The sequence below is a fragment of the Diceros bicornis genome, chromosome 3 (genome assembly GCF_020826845.1).
Source record: "Diceros bicornis minor isolate mBicDic1 chromosome 3, mDicBic1.mat.cur, whole genome shotgun sequence".
NCBI lineage: Eukaryota > Metazoa > Chordata > Mammalia > Perissodactyla > Rhinocerotidae > Diceros > Diceros bicornis.
This window is the reverse complement of record NC_080742.1, coordinates 13906257-13928453: the sequence shown is the minus strand read 5'-3', so window position 1 is coordinate 13928453 and position 22197 is coordinate 13906257. Positions and strand designations below refer to the sequence as shown.

At 36.6% G+C, this 22197-nt stretch overlaps 1 protein-coding gene across 1 annotated transcript in view; it reads right to left on the bottom strand.

Annotated features, from left to right (window-relative positions):
* Positions 1-515: 515 nt before the first annotated feature.
* ORC5 (origin recognition complex subunit 5) overlaps positions 516-22197 on the bottom strand; it is an 88978-nt gene continuing 67296 nt past the window's right edge. The window contains exons 13-14 of the mRNA XM_058523808.1: positions 9843-9955; positions 516-1317 (exon numbers count right to left, since the gene is read on the bottom strand). Of these exons, the coding sequence (XP_058379791.1) occupies positions 1272-1317; positions 9843-9955 (159 nt within the window). The 3' untranslated portion in view covers positions 516-1271. The remainder of the gene's footprint in view (positions 1318-9842; positions 9956-22197) is intronic.

Genomic DNA, 22197 nt, shown 5'->3' with positions numbered 1-22197 from the left:
ATGATACATGGACTTCTACGTGCAGGAAACCTAAGCCTGACTTCACAATTCACATGGCTTTTCCCTGGTCCTGGCTTCTCCAAACATCTTGTGGAACACTGAATTTCACCATCTCCTGTGGGACAGGAGACTTCGGTGAGGGCACTCTATCCCTCATTGTGGATGTCCTCCTTTGGGCAAGAAAGTCTTCCCTCTCTGTCTCAAGTAGGGAGGCAAAAAAGAAGTCCAGTCTTCTCCCCTACCCATTACTGCTAAAAACAAGTAGACAACTACTTGTTTCTTTTGATCCAAAAGTGTCAATCACTACACTAAAAGGCTTCCTATCTTGGAGTGCCTATTGTGAGAATTTTTCTTCAAAAAAGGAATGAAAGAATAAAATGCCACTGAAATTTAAACTAGGCTCTGTAATTAAGCACTTTAAATTTGCTCAAAACAATTTTCAAGCATTCAAATGCTAACAGAAAGCTTCTTCAAAAATATGAACAGACAAGAAAATCAGACCCAAGGTTCATAACTGATATAACAGGAAAAAATTTTATTGTGGAACTCTTAAAGGCCGATGATTAAAGAAAGGAAAGAAAACCATCACACGGATCACAAAGCTAGGTTGGGTGGTTAACTGCAAGAGTAACCAGATAAACCTCACAGGAGCACTCTAGCTATCAAGTAGGCTTAGAGATGGAAAGTTGGCCTGTATCTGATCAAATTACCTTGCCTTTTGAGAAAATCAGGGTGAAAGAAAAGCATACACAAATATCTTTTAAAAGATATTTAAAAAAACTTCTATTTATTATATTTTGCAACTATGATCTTTTAAAACCATGGCCTTAGGAAAATCTGCTTTGGCAAGCAACTGCAGAGGCTCCTGCAGAGAGAAAGTGAAGAGACCGGGCTTACATACAAGGGCTGCTGGCACGTTCAAAGTGCAGGGGATAGTTCACAGAGCAAAATGTAGTCCTAAGTAAATGGGGTTTCAGGCAATTTGAGTGTTAAGATAACATCATTAAGAGTAGAACAGATTGTGCTCAAACCCTGCTGTTTATAATTAACACGTTGCTTCCAAATACTCCAGGGTCCCTGGTAAAGAGTCTTCTGCTCACATCCACCCAGACCAATCAGAGGATTTTCATCAGATTCCATGCTGGGCCAGCACCTGTCTGGACAAATCCAGTAGAGCCAAAGAACTCCTCTCCCTGGCCAGCTAAGGAGTTGGATGAACACAGCTTGGCTTAGTCACTGTCACAGTGTCCATATGGCTTTGAAGCTTGTTTTCACAAGAAATCATACAAGTATTTTATTATGTCAAAGTTCACCGTCCTATAAACAAAAACAGACAATATGTTAGCATCCTCACCCCCTAGCCTGCTCCGCTCTGCATGTATGATTCTGGGAAGCATGTGCAAAATAATTCACAACTAATGCTAAATCACCCTATAGTGCTATCAAAGGTACTGTGATGGGATTGACACTAATTTTGTAAAATGTCCCTAGAAACAGAGTGTGTTTAAAGTTTCTTTCTTCCCCCATGCATAAAGTTTGCTTTTCTAACAAAAGAAAACAAAGTGAGAATGAGTCAACATCTGTATTTCAATTATAGTACAGAAAGTTTAGATTTCAACTGAAAGCTATTTGCTTTTTGTCTAATAACCAGAATAAAGTAATTAGAGATGCAAAAGTATTTAAATCTTCTTTGCTTTTGAACATTGTTTATCTTCCAAAACACCTGTTTTATCACTCGATAATGCATAGCTCATCTGTCCTCATTTGTAGTTTTCATTCTTTTCAGTCTTTCAACACTGGCTGACCTGTGTGTGTAATGCAACTAAATCTGTATGATCCAAGAATACGAGACAACAAATAGACGATGTGGAATGTATATTTTTGTACTCTGATGGCAGGCAGAACAAAATAGCAGGCAGGCAGAGACATATAATTATTTTCCTTTCTCCAAACTCATTCTTCACTATAAATATTCAGACTTGGAGGTTTATTATTTGAATAAATGATCAAAATAATTAGATATAATGATCTAGCAATAAGTATAAAATTAAACCCTTGAAATATTCAGTTCTTCAAAAATAATCATCCATGTGAGAACAGCCTTTTAAAGATTCACTAATTGCACACTTATTTATTAAACCATCATCAATTAATGTTTTTGTCTATCCCTTGGTAATACACTTTCTAAAAAAGTTTCTAAGCAAATGACTGACATAGCAAATATTTTTAAAAATTTGGAATGGGGAACTATAGATACTGCTTATGAAAATACATTTAAAAATAGCTCAAATTAGATGCTATGGCTATTGTGGTACCTAATGTTGGACTGAAGAATACCTTAATTGTTTCATTACAATAGTGCCTCTCTGAAAATACTAAACCTTTCCAAATGGTATAAAAACACTGCCAAAACGATCCTGTTATCATTAGCAGTAATAAAACAACTAAAAATAGTTACTAAAATTAAAAAAAAAAAATTATCTCAGGCATTATTACACAAAAGGCATGGTTACTATATCCTAAAGCTATTTTATTTTTGTGTGTTTTTCTTTCGTTCAACTCTAGAATCTCCCAAATTTACTGATAACAAGGTACCACTAATAAGTCATTTTGAAAAAAAAATCATGATACTGGTTGAAAAGATCTTTTTTGGAGGCTCTCAGAAGGAAACAGACATAGTAGGCTATTTTTTGCCACAGGCAAAAAGGGAAGTGGAATTTGTACATCTCTCCAGACACATGTCCCCACAATGACTTTGGGTCTTAAGGTTATAAACCTAAAGTGACAAGGTAAAGTCAACTTAATGTTAAGTTTTATTGTTTTGTTTTGGCATTGGGTAAAAAAAAAAAAGTTTAGAAGAAGCTAAGATTGAAACAATTTAAATTCCAACACTACGGAATTGGAAGGCATTATTTGATAGAATATTACATCACCATAGAAAATGATCAATATGAAGACATACCTACAATATTAGGAGGGGAAAGGAGAACAGAGAATTGCAACTCTGTTGTGATGGCTAAGGAGGAAGGTTTGTATAATGGACTAACAATAGATGAGAACACAAAATACTGTGATTTCTAAGTGGTAGGACTCATACTTTATTCAGTAATCTGTTTGTATAACTATAGCAGAGTTTGTGCAATAAAATTTTCTTTAATAGAATGAATGGACTGACTTAAAAACACTAATCAATTTAAATGTACTCATTTATAAAAGCTTCACTATATTCTATTTCTCTGCTTTGCCATTGGGAAGTAGTCAAGCAAACTCAATCATACAGTCAAAATTTCTGGACTTGTTTATAAAACTAAATTAATCAGCAATTGAATATGTAAGATCATTCCTTTAAGCAACATTTACTGCCCAAGATGTATGACTACCTTTCTCTATCATCTCTCTATCCCCCAATATAAATAGGTGACTTGCCAATTAATCCCCACATATATTATTCTAAATCATGGCAGAATTTGATACAATAACCACAAGGGCAACATCAAAAATTATGTCACACATTCCAAAGATAACTTTGTGCTTTGAAGGACTTGGAGACAAATAGTTCACTTTAAAGAAAGGTTTAATTTACAAAGACAGTTATGTACTTTGCATGTACTTTCTCTGTCTTTTCATGGCTTAGATGAATATTAGATTCATATAAATACAATTTTAAGATTTTGGTTAGTTTTTATATACTACAAGAGATTCTCTCTCTCATAGAACCCAAATGAATTATTTCCTAAAGTAAGCATCTAGAAAGAAATAGGATAAACACAAATAATGTGTTTGCCTAGGAATAATTCTTAAACCAGAATTTAGAATACTTAACAGAAGTTAATTACATGGCAAAAATCTAAGGATTTAATTTTGCCTTTATCCCTTTATTTCACTTTGTTGATTCTTTCACTACACTGAAATATACTTTTTCCTCATGGGATACTATTTTATTTCCTGTTAGTTTTGTAGGCAGTTTAAGTTATTTTTTAGTTTGGTTCTTCTGACAACTTGCGACTGTACAACTTTAAGTCACCATCTTAAATTACCTTGTATCTTTCCACTGACTATGGAAGAAAAAAAATTGGAAACTTATAACTACCATTCACATTAAGAACAATCCCAAGACAATATTTAATAAGCTTCTTGTCTGTCATCTGTCTTGTCCCATACTCTCGCTCCAAATTCTGCACTCCCTTTCTGGAACCAGCCTCCTGCTGCTTCTCTGGTCAAATCTTTCCACTGCTCCTTGGTCAATAAAGTTCTCTCTGTCCTCTGCCTCTTCCATGAGTGGTTTTTTCTCTTCTGCTTAACTGAAAGTAGGCTCCCCTTGAAGAACCCAGGCTCCTCTTCAGCTCTTTCCAGTGAGGTCAGACTCTCTATTGTACCCCAGGCAGTCCTGTCAGGTGGGGTTCGTGTCCTTGTGCAAAAAACTCTGCTCCTCTGAGACTCAGACCATTCCATTCACCACTGTTTATCCCTCTGTCACCATCTCTTAGTCACTGAATAATGTAGCATCCAGTTCAGTCTTCCTCTCCATCTCAAGACCTGTATCCAGCCTTAGTGACGCCACTGCACACTTGTCTTTCTTAACTCCAATGGCCGCCTCTTCTACTCGCATGATCACACTCAGAAATGTTCTACCTCTAAAAACATAAATTCAGACATTCTACCCTCTGATCCCCAATCTCTTCCTTTAAGCTATCTGGAACACCCAGAGACAACCAGTTCACAAACCCCTTCAGTTTCTCCTGATCTACATACTTACTGAGTATTATGTGCCAGGCACTGAACTATTAGCTCTCTACTGGATGTACTTCCTTCCTTCCCTCCCTAGCTTAGACTCTGCGGTTCGTCACTTCAAGCGCTCACTTGCTAGCATCCACTGAAATTCACCTGGCAAAACCCCAATCCTACGTGATTTCAATTACACCCCTTTGCTGTCCCAGTACCCAGCATATGGAATGCTGTTGGAGAAGATCACAAGTTTCACAGATTGGTGCCACTGTAAATTCAAGGTCAGGAACCTCGACTGGGCCCTCAACACTCTCAGCAAGCTGCTTTCCTTGTCAGCACTTTCTTCCATTCCCCACGGCAGCTATTTCAAATATCCACATTCCTCTCAAACTCCTACTGCCTCTGCCCTTAGTTTCAATTTTGCCTCCTCCTTCACAGGCAAAATAGAAGACATCAGATCAGAACTCCCTTAACTTCTTGCCACCAAACCTCCAAAGCTCCACCTGAATCCACCCTGTCCTCTCTTTACAACACAGAAGGTTCCCCTCTCTCATCCAGGGCTATTTTTTTCAACTCATGCTTCTAAATCCTATGCTTATATTACATTTCAAGGACTTCGTGCTTTAAATTAATCTCTCTCTCTTTTCTATCATTAACTTTCCTTCTGTACCAGTGCTTCCCATCAGCATTTAAATATGCTCAAATCTTTAATAATGACCCTCTCGCAACCCCACAACCCCTTTAGTAGGTAATAATCCTCTCTTCTTCTTTATGGCAAAAAAAATTCTAGAATATAGGCTCATGAGGATAGTATACAGATCTGTTATACTTGTTGCTACATTCCCAAAGCCTAGCACAGTGACTATAATACACACAGTAAATGTTAAATGAATAAACGAATGGAAAGCATTCTATTTGCTGCATCAACTTTCTTATAAATACTATTTAAATGCACTATAGTCTGACTTCTATCCCCACTGTATCCCTGAAAGTTACAAATGACTGCTTTATCATTAAATTGGATGGACTCTGTTTGATTTCCTGGCAGCAACTGACAATTTTGACCATCACTCCCTGCCCTTCGGTTTTCCTACTTTTCTTGTATATAACTTCATATATAACTGCTTTATCCACTTAAGCTGGTAGCACGAGTATTTTCCTGTGCTGTTATCCTTCAAAAGTACTATTTTTAACAACGGCATAGTGGTTTTCTTATAAGAATATACAATAAATTACTGACCCATTCTCTTATTTTGGACATTTAGGTTGTGTCGGGTGATCTAATTGTTCATTCTCTGCCACAGGTGTCTGGAACTAGGCCTACCTACCTCATCTTTGGTAACTATCCTTAGAAACTCCTCTCTACTAAGCCTCGACTTGGAATGAGAGTCTGTCTCCTTAGCTCCCTTCCCCTTGCTGCCCCAAAAGGCAAGCCCACAATGGTTCCCTGTCATCTGAAGTTTTACTGCTAATCACTATAGGAAAACATGCAATATTTATATATTTAGCATATACTAAGTTTAAAGCATTGTGTTAGATTTGAGGTAAGGCAGTGATTGACACCAACACAGTCTGTGCTTTGAGCTTCATGAACTTACACTGTAGAACGAAAGATGAATTAATTAAAACTATGATAAGTATCACAAGAAGACAATGAGACCTGTATAACACTGTGTGTGTGTGTGTGTGTGTAGGGACGATGGTGGTTATGGTGTATTTGAGAAGGCTTCTACAAGGAACAGACATTTTAAAATCTAAGGGCGATGTTGCAGTCAGCTGGATAAAGAGAGGAGGAGTTGGAGAGTGCTGCACATGCAAAGATGAAAGCAGAATGGTGAATATGAAGAACTGAAAATAGCCCGAGCGGTTCAAGTGCAAACACCCAGGGGAGAAGATGTGTGTGCCAGATGGGGCTGGGCACAAGGGCAGGGGCAAGACCACTGGGGCCTTGTAGGCTATTTTAAAGATTCTGTTTTTTAATCCTAAGAGTTATGGGAAACTATTGAAGACTTTTAAGTAGGAGGCTGACATTAAATTTTTAAACAATCATGCTGGCTGTAGTGTGGACAACAAATCAAAAGACAAGAGTAGACAGAAAACCAATCAGGAGGCTACTAGAGGAGAGATGATGGTGGCTTGGTCTAGAGAGGTAATGGTACAAATGATAGAAGTGAATGAATCTGAGATATACAGGAGGGACTTGGCAGGCTCAACAGGACTGATGCTTGGATACTGGGAGTGTGGGAGAGAGAAACGTCAGGAACGACTCCCAGGTCTCAGGCCTGTGCAACACGGCAGACTGCAGTGCTAATCACTGATGCAGGGAACACTGGATCCTCCTCTTTTCATTGGCAGGCAGAAGCAGAGGTTAGAATTCCTGAGTTCAGTTTTGGAAATGTATTGATGTAGCTGGGAAACATCCAATAAAAGTCAAGAATATTAAAAAAAAGGTCTGGCCTTTAAAAATTGCAGAGTTATTAATAGGTAGATGGTTGTTGAAGACCCGGGTATAGTTAAAATTTGCCTAGGAAAAAAGTATAACATAAAAAGAGAAAAGAGCCAAGCCTCAAGGACCAGCTACATGTAAAGGTCAGGCGGAGAGGATAAGCTGGCAAATGAGCCTTAAAAAAAATAGCCAGACAATAAAGAGGAAAACCAGAAGACTGGAATCACGGGCTCTAAGAGAAGAGAGTTTTAAGAAGGAGAGAGCAGTCAGCAGTGTTGGGTGCCACTGAGAGGACAAATAGCCCAAGGACTGAAAAAGGTTCTGGGGAAATGGAGGAGATGGAATTAGATATGAAGAGGGATCCCACCTTAGTGAAAAAGGAAAGAAAGACGATGGGCATCATGTAGGTAGTTGAAGGAGTTCTCAACTGATGGTTTCAATTTTGTTCTGTGAAAGAGTGAATGCTGAACAGAGTGAATACAGTACAGATGTTAGGACTTGTGGTTTGAATAAGAATCTAGGTTGAAAAGAAGCCTGTAAACCATGTGCTCTGTTCTTCAATGCATGAGGTGGAATGGCTGGGAGGCTGGTAGAAGATAATCAATCATAAGAAGAATAGAGAAATAGAGTCAGATTGCACGAGTCTCAAAGAAGCCCACATTTTCACAAGAAGTTGGGGGCAGTAACAATCTGGAACCGGCAACAAGAAGAAAGGATGGCACTTAAAGAGCATCCAGCCCTGAGGGACTGGAGTTTGAGAAAATAAGTAGCTACCACTAGAGGTAACTCCAGAGAAAGTATTATCCCCAGAGAAGAATCAGGTTTTCATTAAGGGATGAGGAAGACTATTAGGAAAAGACAGAAGGATATGGGAGGCATGGAAATAATGGGAGGTTAAATGAGCAGAAAAGAAGTACAAACCACCATGGGGATGAGAGTGGAAGAGGGCAGATGTGGGAAGGAGGAGGGGGTTATTCTTCGGACTCTGCCCGTGGAAAGCAAGGAGGAGCAGAGGAAACAAAAGGAACAAAGCAAGTTAGAGTTCCAAAGTTCTATGGCAAAATTTCAGGTCTACAATTCCTGCTCCCTTCTGAGGTGACAGACAGACGGAAGTGCACTTCTCTGGGTATGTTTAATGTCACCGATGCTGTGGATTAAGTAACACCCAATTCAGTCTGGTTCACTGTATATTCATTATATTAGGCATTCACAAACATCTGCCCTGAGCGTGATGACGCTGGGGCACAACCCAACACATTCTGAGTAATGACAAAATCCCTGAAATAAATATGCTTCATTCAAAAGTTATGCCTTTGATAGAGGCTCCTACATACAGAGTTTTTAATATCATTGCTTAGAAAAAGAAAGTTACTGCTTTATGGTCATACTGATTACATTCAAAAAAAGTTTCTGCTCAATTTCCTCTGTGTAAAAGTTTGCTCAATTTTATCATAATACATTTCAAACCCTCATTTCAGGTTTTAGAGTCTACAAGCTATCAAAATGTCTCAAATACCTGCATCATAATATCATTGAACTTTTAATTCAGAAGAGTTTTCGAGGCAGAGGCCAACCTGTGGATTTCAGAACTTCAAAGAAGCTGAAAAATTTATTAGAGGAGATCTGCAAATCCATACCTATGTCAAGCACTGTTTTTAGTCTGAATAATGTTTCATGCCTATATATTATTAATTTTGAAATATATGTAAACACTTTCATAATTAATCTTAATAGTATATTAAAATGGAATCTTCATATTCAAAAATGTTGGAAAAGCACCGGCATATGAATTGTCTTGCTCCATCTACTAGTCTACACACACACTGCTTTTTCTATTACAAGTCTTGACAGATTGTGATCCAGCTTCAACCATGAGATGAGGTCATTTATTCATATAAATGGCTAGAACATTCTCTATAATAGTAAGTACACCTCTTCGTGAGGAAATTCGTTACATTTTTAGATAGCTCTCATTTTGATAGACATACTTTCTTCCCTAGAACTTCTAACACTCTAGAATTACTGAGAATTAGTTTCATCCATTTTGCATGTAACAGCCCCCAAAATACTTGAGACAGTTACCATACCCTCCCTAAGGCTTTTCTCTCACACCCCTTCCCTCAGTCAGGGATATGACATGGTTCTTCATTCTACTGCCCCCTCAGTATGCGCCCAGTGGTCAATAACCCTCTTAAAACTCCAAGCACAGCACAGCACGTGAGATTTGACCTACCTATGGCAACACACAGTAGACCTACAACATCCCTTGAAAGAGACACCAGGATTTTTAAAACCTTGTATCAGCTAACATACTCAGGACTTAAGCCAGATCTCTCCCATCTTGTTTTAGTACATATGAGTTTTTTGCAGCCAACTGTCCATTAAATCCTACCTTGCTACTATGGGACCAATTATTCTAGTCTGCTAAGGTCTTTCAGAATCTTGATTTTTGCCATCTAACACATAAGCTAATTCTCCCAATTTTATGTCATTTGTAAATCTGATGAAAGGGTTCATTCCACAGTGAAACTTATTCATTCTTGGCACTTAAATGATCTTTTCTTGCTTAAATGACTAATGACATTACATTAGGAAGAACATTAATTTTTATATTTAGTATGTCATTTACATAATTCAACACATTTTAAATTAACGATTATTCTATGCTTACCTAGCAATAGCTCTGATGAAGTCTAGAGACACTGTGCATTTGTATTTTGGCCCATCAAGCTGATCATCATGGCCAACCAGGGTTAATAGCTGAAGGGTCACTAGAGAGGTAATCTAAAAATAAGAAAACATTTTTATGAGAAAATGTTTTAATGAGATTACATGATGTCCTTGTTTCTGAAATATTTTATAGTTCCTTTGATACAGACATATAACTGAATTCACAAGAATTAATCTGCAAAGAATATGACTACTTTGAAATTTATATACACAAATTTGTACATATGCTTTAAGTCCTAGTTAAACTAACAATCAGTCTTTAAGGATTCCACTAGAACCCTTAAATCCACTAGAGACAGCTTTGTTTCATTAATGACTCACACACATGACTGCTAACCTTTAAAACTACAAGTAAAGCATATTCCTTCTCTACATAAGAATTTTATGGCGTTTCTATCTAAATACCTCAGTATATCAAATCTACACTCCCTTGAGATCAAGCAGTTGAAATGTGGATGTGGGTCTCTTTCAGAGTCGGGTAGCTGGTTAGATAAGAGATAAATACATCCTTCAGACCTGGGCTTAATCTTGCTTTAAAACTGATCACCAATTAGGTAGTCAGGAAAACCCCAGAAGGATTAATATTGGCAAAAGCAAATTTTTGACAGGTCAAAATCAAAATACAAAATAACTTCACATTCATAAGGCCAACGAAAGTATTAAGAGCTCTGAAATCCAAGAAAGAAAGCTGATCCAAGAGCTGAAATTCTTTGAGCAGCCCATTCTCATCTTTCAATTTCTTATTCTCATCCCTGTAGACCAACAAGCAAAGAGGCCAGCAACAGCAAGAAGGAAAGATTTGGAGACGTGGTGATCTGTAACTGCTCTGTGGCAACACAGAGGATAAGAGTTATAACATCTGTAATACCTAATCATGTCTTAGGTATTAAAAATGCTCACTAATTTGAGACTAATACTTTGCAGATGCTCAGTAAACATTCTTTGAGTAATAAAAATAATAATAGCAGAAGTGATTTGCTTGGTACCAAGTACTCTTTACACAGTACCTCATTTATTTGTTATGACCCTACAAGGTGGACAGTCTTATACTCATTTTATAGATGAGCCTTAAAGATGTTCAGCAACTTTTCCCAGACCCCAGAGCTGGTAGGTGGCTTAGCAAGAATTCAAACCTAGAGTGCACACTCATCCTACTACACTACACAGATTCCACTACGATTCCCATTACAATTTTAAAAGGAAAACTGTTATGTAGTATTCAGTCAGCTGTCATACTTTATTAACAAATTAAAAAATGAATAGAAGGTACATACCACAGTGTTTTATACACAAAAAATACTATATCTAGAAAATATGAAGATTTTTTCAATTAGAAAAACATCTTGTATTAATACATCAAAATATGAAGCTTTGCATTCAAAAGGCTAAGGCTTTATTTTCTAATTCAATATCACAAATTAGGTTACACCTTGAAGCATTTTTTATGGATGTTCTGTGTTGAAGAGAGTATGTATTTTGCAGCTGTTGTATGCTCTGTTCTATATATGTCTATTAGATCAAGCTTATTTGTATTGTTGAAATCTTATAGACACCATTTTTTATCTACTTGATCTGTCAAAACTGAGAAAGGTATTAAAATTCTCCCATTATAAGGAGTTTGTCCTTTTCTTTTTGTAATTGTTTAGTTTTTGCTTTATATTTTTGAGCCTATGTTATTAAGAGCATACACTTAAAATTACCATGTTTTGCTCAGAAATTAAACCTTTTCATTATCATCTAATGGTCCTTTTCTTCAGTAATGCCTTTGCCTTACAGTGTATTTTTTCTAATACTAATATACCTACATCAGCATTCTTTTAGGTGCTAATCTTTTTTCCTGCATTGCTTTTCATTCTTAGAGAGTTCTCATGTAAACAACATGTAGTGGGACTTCCTCTTTGCAGCCAGTCTGACAACCTTTACCTTAAGTTGGACTATATACTCCACTTGCTTTTATTGTTTGATAGTCTAAAATTTTATTTCTACCTTTATGTCAACCTTTCTATTTGTCCCTCTTCTATATGTCTTTCTCATTCTTTTCTTGCTTTTTACTAAACTGAATTATAATATTTTTTCATTCTATGGTTTTCTCTACTACCTTGAAGTAGTTATATATTCCAATTTAATTCTAATTTCCATATTGATTTCTTCTTTGGCCCCCAAGCTATTTTAGAATTCCTCTTTAATTTCCAACTCATGGAGTTTTTCTAGTATTTTTTATTTGTTTTGTTTCCTTTTTTGGAGGGGGAGGAAGAGATCACTGGATGTGGTCTGTATACTAGCAATCCTTTGAATTTGTTGAAACAGCTGGGTTCTCAGGGAAGAAAGGAGAATGTACAGGAGCCTGAATGTCACTGTGATGAAGAGTGAAACTGACCAAAGAGTGAAACTGTCTGACCTGCCTGCCAGGCCCCTTCCTTCTTTGTCCCAAGAATGTCTTCAGCTGATGACAACTGAGCACAAAACATGCCCACAAAATAGGATGACTCACGCCAGGCAACAAGGTGGAGTGAGACAAGAGTTTTCTCTCCTACTTATACAAATACCTATATAATATCCTCCATTTTGCCTCTTGGCCTGCAAAGCCTAAAATATTTACTATGTGGCCCTTTGAAAAAGTTTGCCAACTCCTGCATTAGAGAATTGTTAGATTCAGATGATTAATTTAACCATAACCAATGTGGAAATCAAGATGTTCAGTGACTTTGCCAAAGTGATAATGACTGGATGGTCATCACTTGACTAAGCTTTAGGTCTCCTAATCTCAACTCTAAAACTTTTGAAATGCATGACTAAATTGTGATTACAGCTAAGAGAGCTAAGAACTACGAAGTTGTATTGTACTCTTGCCTGAAAAAAGAATGCGTTAAAAGTATGGGGATGATTGGTACAAAAGGGAGTGTTCAAGAGAACAGACACAGCAGTGTGCCTCAACAACAGGACTAAGGGCTCCCTGCCCATTAACTTGGAAATCTGGTGCATGCTACAAGTATGTGCTCACCATAGAGGTGGAGTTGTCCAGTTGTCACTCAAAGTATCAAGATCATCCAATTATCTCCTTCCTGCTCCCACCCCTGAGCCTATTTTGACTCCAGGCTTAATCTTCTCATTTCAGAAGAGAAAGAATATAGTTTAAGAGAAAGACCATTCAAAGTTAGGAAGACCTATCTTCTGCCACTTATTAGCAGTAGAATTCAGATTAGTCACTTAAACAATCTGAGCCTCAATTTTCAAAACTAAAAATCAAAATAATAATACATCAACCATGCACGTGTATTCTAAGTATTTATGAAATAACTAAAAATAAGCATAAGTCAAGGTCCTATTTCAATGCCTAGCATATGGCAAGTGCTCAATAAATTATACTTATTTTGTTAACAGGCATAAATTTATACCTATTTCAGAAATCAAAATTTTAATTTTGAGTTTATTGAGCTGATCAGCAAACTCAAATGTCCTATCTGCCTAATAATTTTTCAATATTTAGTCTGATTAACAGTATTTATCAATAAACTGGCATTCTAGCTTAAATATTTGTCTCTTGAGATTTGACTGGTATCATTAATTCTAATCATATCCCTGAGATACTGACTACCTCTGGGAAAATCTACAAAACCAAAAACCTACAAAAAACTTAAAAGCTAAGGGTCAGTTCCTGAGCCACAGTCGTCCACCCAAGCAACTGCTCTAGAGTCCTGACTCTCCAGGTATATCAGCCTACCTCACCACTGCTGCCCCCTCATCTCACTGAGCTGCCACTCACTTTATTTTTCCAAACAGCAACATGAAAATTTTTAAACTTGTTTTATTATCTGCAAACAATAGATGTTCTAGATGTGACACTGGTGTGTTTGACTGAGATCAAAAAACACAGACTCTTTTCTGAAGGAAAATCAATTTCTTTATTGAAATAATTATACAAATGATTATAGATGATAGGAAAGGTTTAAAAAATAGCCAAAATTAATGAATTGGTAACACCTGCTTTGTTGTTGCTGTTAGTGCCAGGGAGTCAATTCTGATTCCTAGCGGCCCTGTGTACAGCAGAGCGGAACCCTGCTCTGTCTTTTTGTGCCATCCTCTCACCTTCCAGTGCTATGTCACACAATACTCTGCTGATATTCATAGGGTTTTCATGGCCAATTTTTTTGGAAGTGGGTGGCCAGGTCCTTCCTCCTAGTCTGTCTAGTCTGGAAACTCTGCTAAAACCTGTCCACCATGGGTGACCCTGCTGGTATTTGAAATACGAGTGGCATAGCTTTCAGCATCACAGCAACATGCAGCTGCCACAGTATGACAACCGACAGACGGGCGGTGTGGTTCCCCGACCGGGAAACGAACCCGGGCCATGGTGGTGACAGCACCGAATCCTAACCACTAGACCACTAGGGCTGGCAACCCTTGCCACCTATCTGGAAACTCAGTCATTAGACATAGATCTTCCGTGGGGATAAAAAACCTTAGAAGGCAATTTTACTGTTTGTTAACAAATTTCCATTTATACCTAGAAAGCCTTTCTTAGAGTAGACATGAGAAAAGAACCAAACTGTAAGGCATATTCTATGATTACTCTAAGAATGAACCATCAGACAATGAATGAAGTGAATAAATTAAAGCTCCTTTCAATACGCAGTACAGAATTAAATGCTTCTTTATACCACCGTCATTTTTAAAACTTTTACTAGATTCACTGACTTCACCAATAGAAGCATTTGTTTTACTACCTGCCCAGTTCCTTACGCCATACTTCAGAAAAGAGATTTCATTTCAGGTATCAAAGGGCACTGCTACTATCCATATGAAGTATGACTTTTACTAGAAACGAATCATATACCTCCTCTCTAAGTAAGCTAAAAATGAGTAGTAACTATTTTATGACCTACTATATACATTTTTAATTCATTAGACAAATATTTATTGCCTACCTACTATGGATCAACCATTTTGGCATATGTAGTAGGTACCCCCCATTCCCTAAAATTACAAAAGGTACGCTCCTTCCTTTTCTAGGGTTTACCCTCAAATAATGTAACAGTGTTCACAAAAGTCAAAATTGGTACATATTACAAGAGATGTAAAAAGAATACTTTTAATCATTGCCTTTAACTTTTATTTTTGAGTTTTAAAATAGGTACTAGTAGATGAAAAGTGAAAGACCTCGTTTTCTTGACTAACCTTGAATTAGGGATTAAAATGAAAAGGTCATGTAGGTGATTAAATTAAACCATTTCAATCCCATAAGATTCCTTCACATGTTAATTGGAAATGTGACAAGGATAAGAGAAATGACAGGAAGGGGAATTCAGGTGATATAAATAAAGTCAAAGAGAAACCAGAGTAGCCTACATCTGGCACAGACTACTGGTATTTTCTAATTGAAATTATTTCTATCATTAGTATCCATATCACATCTAATGAAGATATAAGGGAAAGTAAAACTGACTCAAGGCAAAAATGATTTCGTAAGCTAGTAAACACTTTTTTTAGAACATTTTATATGCAGATATGAGGAAAGTTAACAAAAAGGTAAAAAATTTCAAGTTATTCAACCTTTTTACAAAAGTTAAGAGTTCCCATTTACCTAATTTAGGAGTTAAGTTAAAGGAAAAAAAGGTTAAAATTAAGTTAGTTGTTAAAAATTTGTGAAGTAGTGATGTGCCTATTAAATGAGGTCATCTGTGAAATACTTAGCACAGTGCCTGAAACATAGTTCGTATTTGGTAATATGAGATATTATTTATATTATTACTACCTATTGGCATTATTTTTCAATTTCAAATTTAATGAATAGACTTTTCTAGTAGCCCATTAATTTACTTAAAACTCATTATTATTTTATTTATTTATTATTTATTCCTATAGCTTTCTGAATAATATACCATGCTTAACTCATTTAGAAAATATAAAACTATCCGCAGACCAAAAATATCTATATGAAAAATATAACAAATTAAAAATCATACAGCCGATTAGCCCCAGATGTAGAGAAAAATTAAGGAATATGAGGCTAGTTCTGAAGAAATTATACAGAATGCAGACTAAAGAGATAAAAAGAGGGAAAACATGAAAGAGGTTAAAAAATAGAGAAGACAAAGTGAGAAGATCTAACATACTTCGAATCAAAGATCTAGAAGGAAAAGAGAGATGGACAGAATGGAGAAGCAATATCTGAAGAGAGAAAGGATGAAAATTCATTAGAGGAGATGAAAAATAGCAACCCACAGAACTAAAGAGCCAAATAAATCCAAAGGAGGAGAAATAAAAAAAAAAATCCATACCTAGAAACATCACAGTGAAAGTACAGAACACCAAAGATAAAGAAAAGTTCTTCTGAGTAGCTAGAGAAGAAAAAACAGATAACCTTCAAAGAAGTGGCAATTGGACTAACGGCTGTCTTAAGAACAACAATGAAAGCCATAAAATAGTGGAAAGGTATCTCCCATATATTGAAGAAAATAACTGTTAACTCAGAACTATACACCCAGAAAAAAACAATCTTTTAAGATTGAGGATGAAATAAACACATTTCCAAACTAAGAACAACCAAAAGTTTGATACAAAAGATCCCTACACACTTAAGGAAATTCCTAAAATGCTCCTCCAGGTGAAAGTGAAGGGATGCCAGTAAGAAGGTGTGAAATGCAAGAAGGACTGAAGAATGGAGAAAGGAGTAAACATGAAAGCCTAAATGAAATCTGCCTCTTTAGACGATAACAATAACGTATCATGGGTTTAAAAATACGATTAAAGTGCACAACACCAATAATATATAAATTGGGAGTGGAGACAATGAAGTTAGAATGTTCTAAGATCCTGTGGCGTCTGAGAGAAAAGTAAAAGTATTCATTAAATTTCAACTTTGTTAAGTATGAATGTTATAATTTTTAAAGCAAAACTAAGAGAATAGAAACAAGAGTATGTACTTCTAAATTAGGAGAGAGGATAACTTGAATTATAAAAATAATCAATCCAAAAGAAAATATGGTAAGCCAAATAGAAAGTATAAAACAAGATAATAGATATAAACAAAATAATATTAGTATTTATATTAAAAGTAAACTAAATGCTGCAGATAAAAGACAAAGATGGACTGAGGGAAAAAATAAATCCCACTATATACTGTTCAGAAGAGATACATTTAAAACAGAAGAATATGGGAAGGTCAAAAGTCAAAGGACAGAATGAGATACATCAAACAGTAATTAAAAAGAAAAACAAAGATATATTAACGTAGACAAAACACATTTAAAAAAGAGATTTAGAGAAAGGCTCACTTAATAATGACAAAATGCAGTCCCTGAGCTCAAACCTCTTACAAGACGAGTTACTTGTGACCTTTACTAGGAAGGGATGAGACACAGAACAGGATGAGCAGCCAAGGAATAACGGGGTCTTTGGGGAAGAGTAAGTATTGCTGAAAGTCAAGACAAACTCATTATCCTTCCCAGTTTAGAAACAGGTAGGACTTATGATGAGCAAGTAGGCCCAAGATTTTAATAAAGGGGAAGATATATAGAAAAGAGTTAACACACTCTCCTATGGCAAAATATATTCATTAACTTCAATCCTTCTATTTTTCTATAAGGAATTCATTTGCTAAAGTAGGTTGGTAATAGTCATTTGAAACTCACATATTAATCTTTATTATTAAAGGCAGGTTTCTTTAGTATTTTTCTTTTAATATAGAATAAAACAGTAATTACTTTTTACTTTGCCACTAGCATTTCCTTATATTATTTCTTATAACATCTACTTTCCTCTGATTCAAATACTCTCAAATATTTAATTTAATTCTTTAACCCAAATTGTTCTAAATTACTCTTTTTCCATTTTCCCATAGAGAAACACAAAATCTGTCTTTAATCTAGTTAGGTAAGAATTTCAAGAATATTTTCAGATACCTTACAGTTTTATTACTTTTACCACATTAGTTACACAAAGGCAATAAGTTGCACTGGATAGTCCCTTGAAGTCGCTTTCAGCTCTACCAGGATTCCATGGATAAATTAATCACGTAAATTGTACAAAGGATACAGTATCACTTCAGGATGCAGCAGTCAAAACACACCTCCAAAATATTAATAAGACGATTGCCCAATTTAGGGGGTGGGTCTAATTTAGGAAAAGCTAACACACAAAAAATACACTTCTAGAAAAAAAATGTATGAAACTTTTGGAAAATTATTTCTTACATGTGTATGTACAAGAACATCCATCTTCCCCTCCACTATCAAATCCTTAAAACTATTTAATTTTTATTTCCAACTGCATATCCATAAAACTCTTGAGGACTTGCTCTAGGTACTGTGCATTCAAAGATGAATAGGATCACGGAAAATACTGATTTACTTTCTTGCCCAAGTTTAAAATGTCTATGACAATATGAAGAAGTCATATCTCCAGGCTGGCATTAATATCTAAATAGCTTGATATGGTCAGGGGGAATACGGCAGAAGTCTCTAGACACTGAAGGTTCTTAGGACCAGATTCATAGTGGTTATCTCAGTTTTGTATGTGTGCATGAGCATGCATAAGGTAGAGGTGGGACCAGAGTCTTTCCCATCTACTGCAGCAGCGGAGGATTCAGTAACAAATTCATCACTCAAAGAAAAGAGACACACACGAGTCATTCCTGTTGTTAAGGTCCCAAATGCAGGAAGTGATTTACAGTAAGGCTCTAGTTCCAGCAAAGAAGAATAAATTGAAATACTTGCAGCCAATAAAATTAATGTTTTAAAAGGATTTAAACTTTGTTGGGAAAAAGCTCTCTAAATAATAATGGTAAAATACATTCCAAAATCTTTTTTAGCACTGTCTAGTTTAAAGAAGGCTTCTCATGCAGTTGAGCTTTGAATTACCCTGGAACATATACCCTGGAACATAAACAAATACTAACAAAGAGCCTAGATAGAAGGGTTAGAAAGAAGAAAATATTAAAATAAAAAATCTTTTGGAGGACTTCTGGTCCAGACAAGATGACATAGTTTTGTATTTACTGTTCTTCACTGCTAAGTACAATACACCCCGGAAACAACATAAAAGGTAACCAAAAAAGGACTCTGAAAGGTAGAAAGAGGAAGGTCCACTGCTTAGGGACCCAGGACTGGAGCAACAATATAGAGGCAGGGAGTCTTATGACCCCCAACCTGACAGCATAACGGGACTCAGGCCCAGCATCCCCTAACCCCCAGTCCAGAACAGAAAGCTACCCAGGTAGGCTTATTTCTCCCCTGGGCTGAACAAGAGTCCTGCCTCCCAAAACTGGCAATTGTGAATTCTATATCTGGCAAACCTATCCTCATGAATGAAGTGGAAATAAAGACATTCTCAAATGAGGGAAAAGTAAAGAATTTGTCACTAGCAGACCTACCTTTAAAGCATGGCTAAAGAAGTTCTTCAAAGAAAAAGGAAATGATGAAAGGAACCTTGAGCATCAAGAAGGAAGAAAGAACAGAAATAGCAGAAATATGGATAAATAAAATAGACTATCTCCTTATGAGTTTTCTAAATCATATCTGATTAAAAATTAACACCATCTGATACTCAAGACAATGATATTTAAAAAATGGAAGTAAGGTTACCATACTTCACTGGAAGAGGTAAAACTCTGATACCACTTATAAAACTAAACATGCAATTACCATATTGCCCAGCAACTGCACCATTGGGCATTGATCCCAGAGAACTTCATGTTCACACAAAAAACCTGTACATGAATGTTCATAGTAGCTTTATGCATAATAGCCAAAAAGTGGAAAGAACCCACATGTCCTTCAATGAGTGACTGGTTAAACAAATTGTGGCACATCCATATCACGGAATACTACTCAGCAATAAAAAAGAATGAACTATTGATACATGCAACAATTTGGACGAATCTCAAAGGAATTAACTATGCTAAGTGAAAAAAGCCAATCTCAAAGTTACATACTGCATGATTCTGTTTATTCAAATTCTTGGAAAGACAAAATTTTAGAGGTGGAAATTAGTGGTTGCCAGGGATGGGGAGAGTGGGTGGGAGGGAGGTGGATGTGGTTATAAAAGGAGTGGTCCTTGTGATAATGGAACTGGTTTGTATCCTGGCTGTGGTGGTGGATACACAATCCTACACGAGCTAAAATTTCACATAATCAAATACGCACAGGCATACACAAAAATGAATACATGTAAAAGTGGGAAATTTGAATACGATCAATGGATTGCATCAATGTCAACTTCCTGGTTGTGATAGTGTACTATAATTTGCAAGATGTTATCACTGGAGGAAACTGGGTAAAGGGCACTGGGTAAAGGGCACACAGGAAGAAAGAGCCCTTATTATCTCTTACAACTGCATGTGAATCTACAATTATCTCAAAAAAAAGTTTAATTAAAAATAAATACACTGAGGGGCCGGCCCCCTGGCTCAGCGGTTAAGTGAGCGCACTCCGCTACTGGCGGCCTGGGATCAGATCCCGGGCGCGCACCGATGCACCACTTGTCCGGCCACGCTGAGGTGGCATGCCACATACAGCAACTAGTAGGATGTGCAATTATGACATACAACTATCTACTGGGGCTTCGGGGAGAAAAAGGGGGGCAAAAAAAAAAAGGAGGAGGATTGGCAATAGATGTTAGCTCAGGGCTGGTCTTCTTCAGCAAAAAAAAGAGGATTGGCATGGATGCTAGCTCAGGGCTGATCTTCCTCACAATAAATAAATAAATAGATACACTGATAAAATACACAAAATACAGAAGACTTTGAGAAAGAACTTATAAACTGACAGAATAAATTTTATCTCAAAAAATTTAAGTACATATTTCATAGGTACTTAAATTTACTCGTAGAAATAAAAACACTTTTTTACCCTTACTTACAGGGATTTTAAAGAGATTACTTGATAAAACATTGCTCAAAGTGGGCAAGTTTGAGAATGTTAATTATTTCACTATTGATATGCCACTGGAGTGAGGCTGTATGGGTTTTAAAAAGTTTATAGATTACAGATTTTCCTACTGTAAGCCAGATAATTAGTTGTGACTTGTGTTCAGCTGCAAGGAGGATTTGTAGCTGCTGGTTTCATGCTGTGAGCCCATAGAGGTCTCACAAAGTTGCTACAAACCTGTGGCCAGTACAACTTATTACCTCCTCCAGAACATAGGAAGATTATAGCAAAACTGTTATTACATAAATCCCAACCTGAGTGCTCTACATTTTCCCAAATTCTACTTTTTATTTCTATTTTTTTTGTGTGTGTGAGGAAGATCAGCTCTGAGCTAACATCTGCCAATCCTCCTCTTTTTTTGCTGAGGAAGACTGGCCCTGGGCTAACATTCATGCCCGTCTTCCTCTACTTTATATGGGACGCCACCACAGCATGGCTTGCCAAGCAGTGCGTCAGTGCATGCCCGGGATCCAAACCAGCGAACCCCGGGCCGCCGCAGCAGAACGCGCACACTTAACCGCTTGTGCCACCGGGCCGGCCCCTTTATTTCTATTTTTAAAAATGGTGAAAGTTTTTTGTTTTGTTTGGGGGCTATAAAAACCAACTGTACTTCATACTTATTAAAAATTGAAATGTTTCAAAGTAAAAGTTATTACAAAATGAAATTCTAAGTTAGCCCATCAGGACTGGAAACCTTGGAGATCAATGCCTCATTTTATGGGTGAGAAAACACACATCATAAAAGGATGATTGGCATTCTCAGTCCCCAGTCAGTCACCCCAAACAAACTAATATGTCGGGGCACTTTAGCAGATGTTTCAAATTATTTAATACAAAAGTCCACATGAAAAAGAATACAACACATGTACCATGCTAGAGGTTTACTACAAAACATTTTAGAGTTGTAACAACCAATTTTAAGTTAAACACTTAATCTTAAGAATATTTAACACGTTAAAAACGTTTAGCCAAAATGATGCTTTATTTTGGGCACTGACGAATATTAGAAGGTGGTTTGACAAGACTATTACTGCTGTAATAAAGACCCCAGCCAGTGCTTTTATCTTTTCTTCTATTGCTCTTCAAAACTCCTGAGAATGACACATATGTAACCTGGCATTCACTCCTTCCCTCAGGATGTAGCAGAGCATATAGACAAAACCTGACAGAGGGGAAATAAAGAGCTATGGGAACTAGTTAATATTAGTGACCATGGGTAATCAGTGGTATAGGAATTGGAACTTGTTATTGAGTCCAGGCTCTACAGATCAGATCTAGACATTGACAGATCTCTATCACTGTACTAGGCACTTCAATTTCTTCAGTCCTCACAACAACCCAGCCATGAGTTAGGTACTATAAATAAACCTC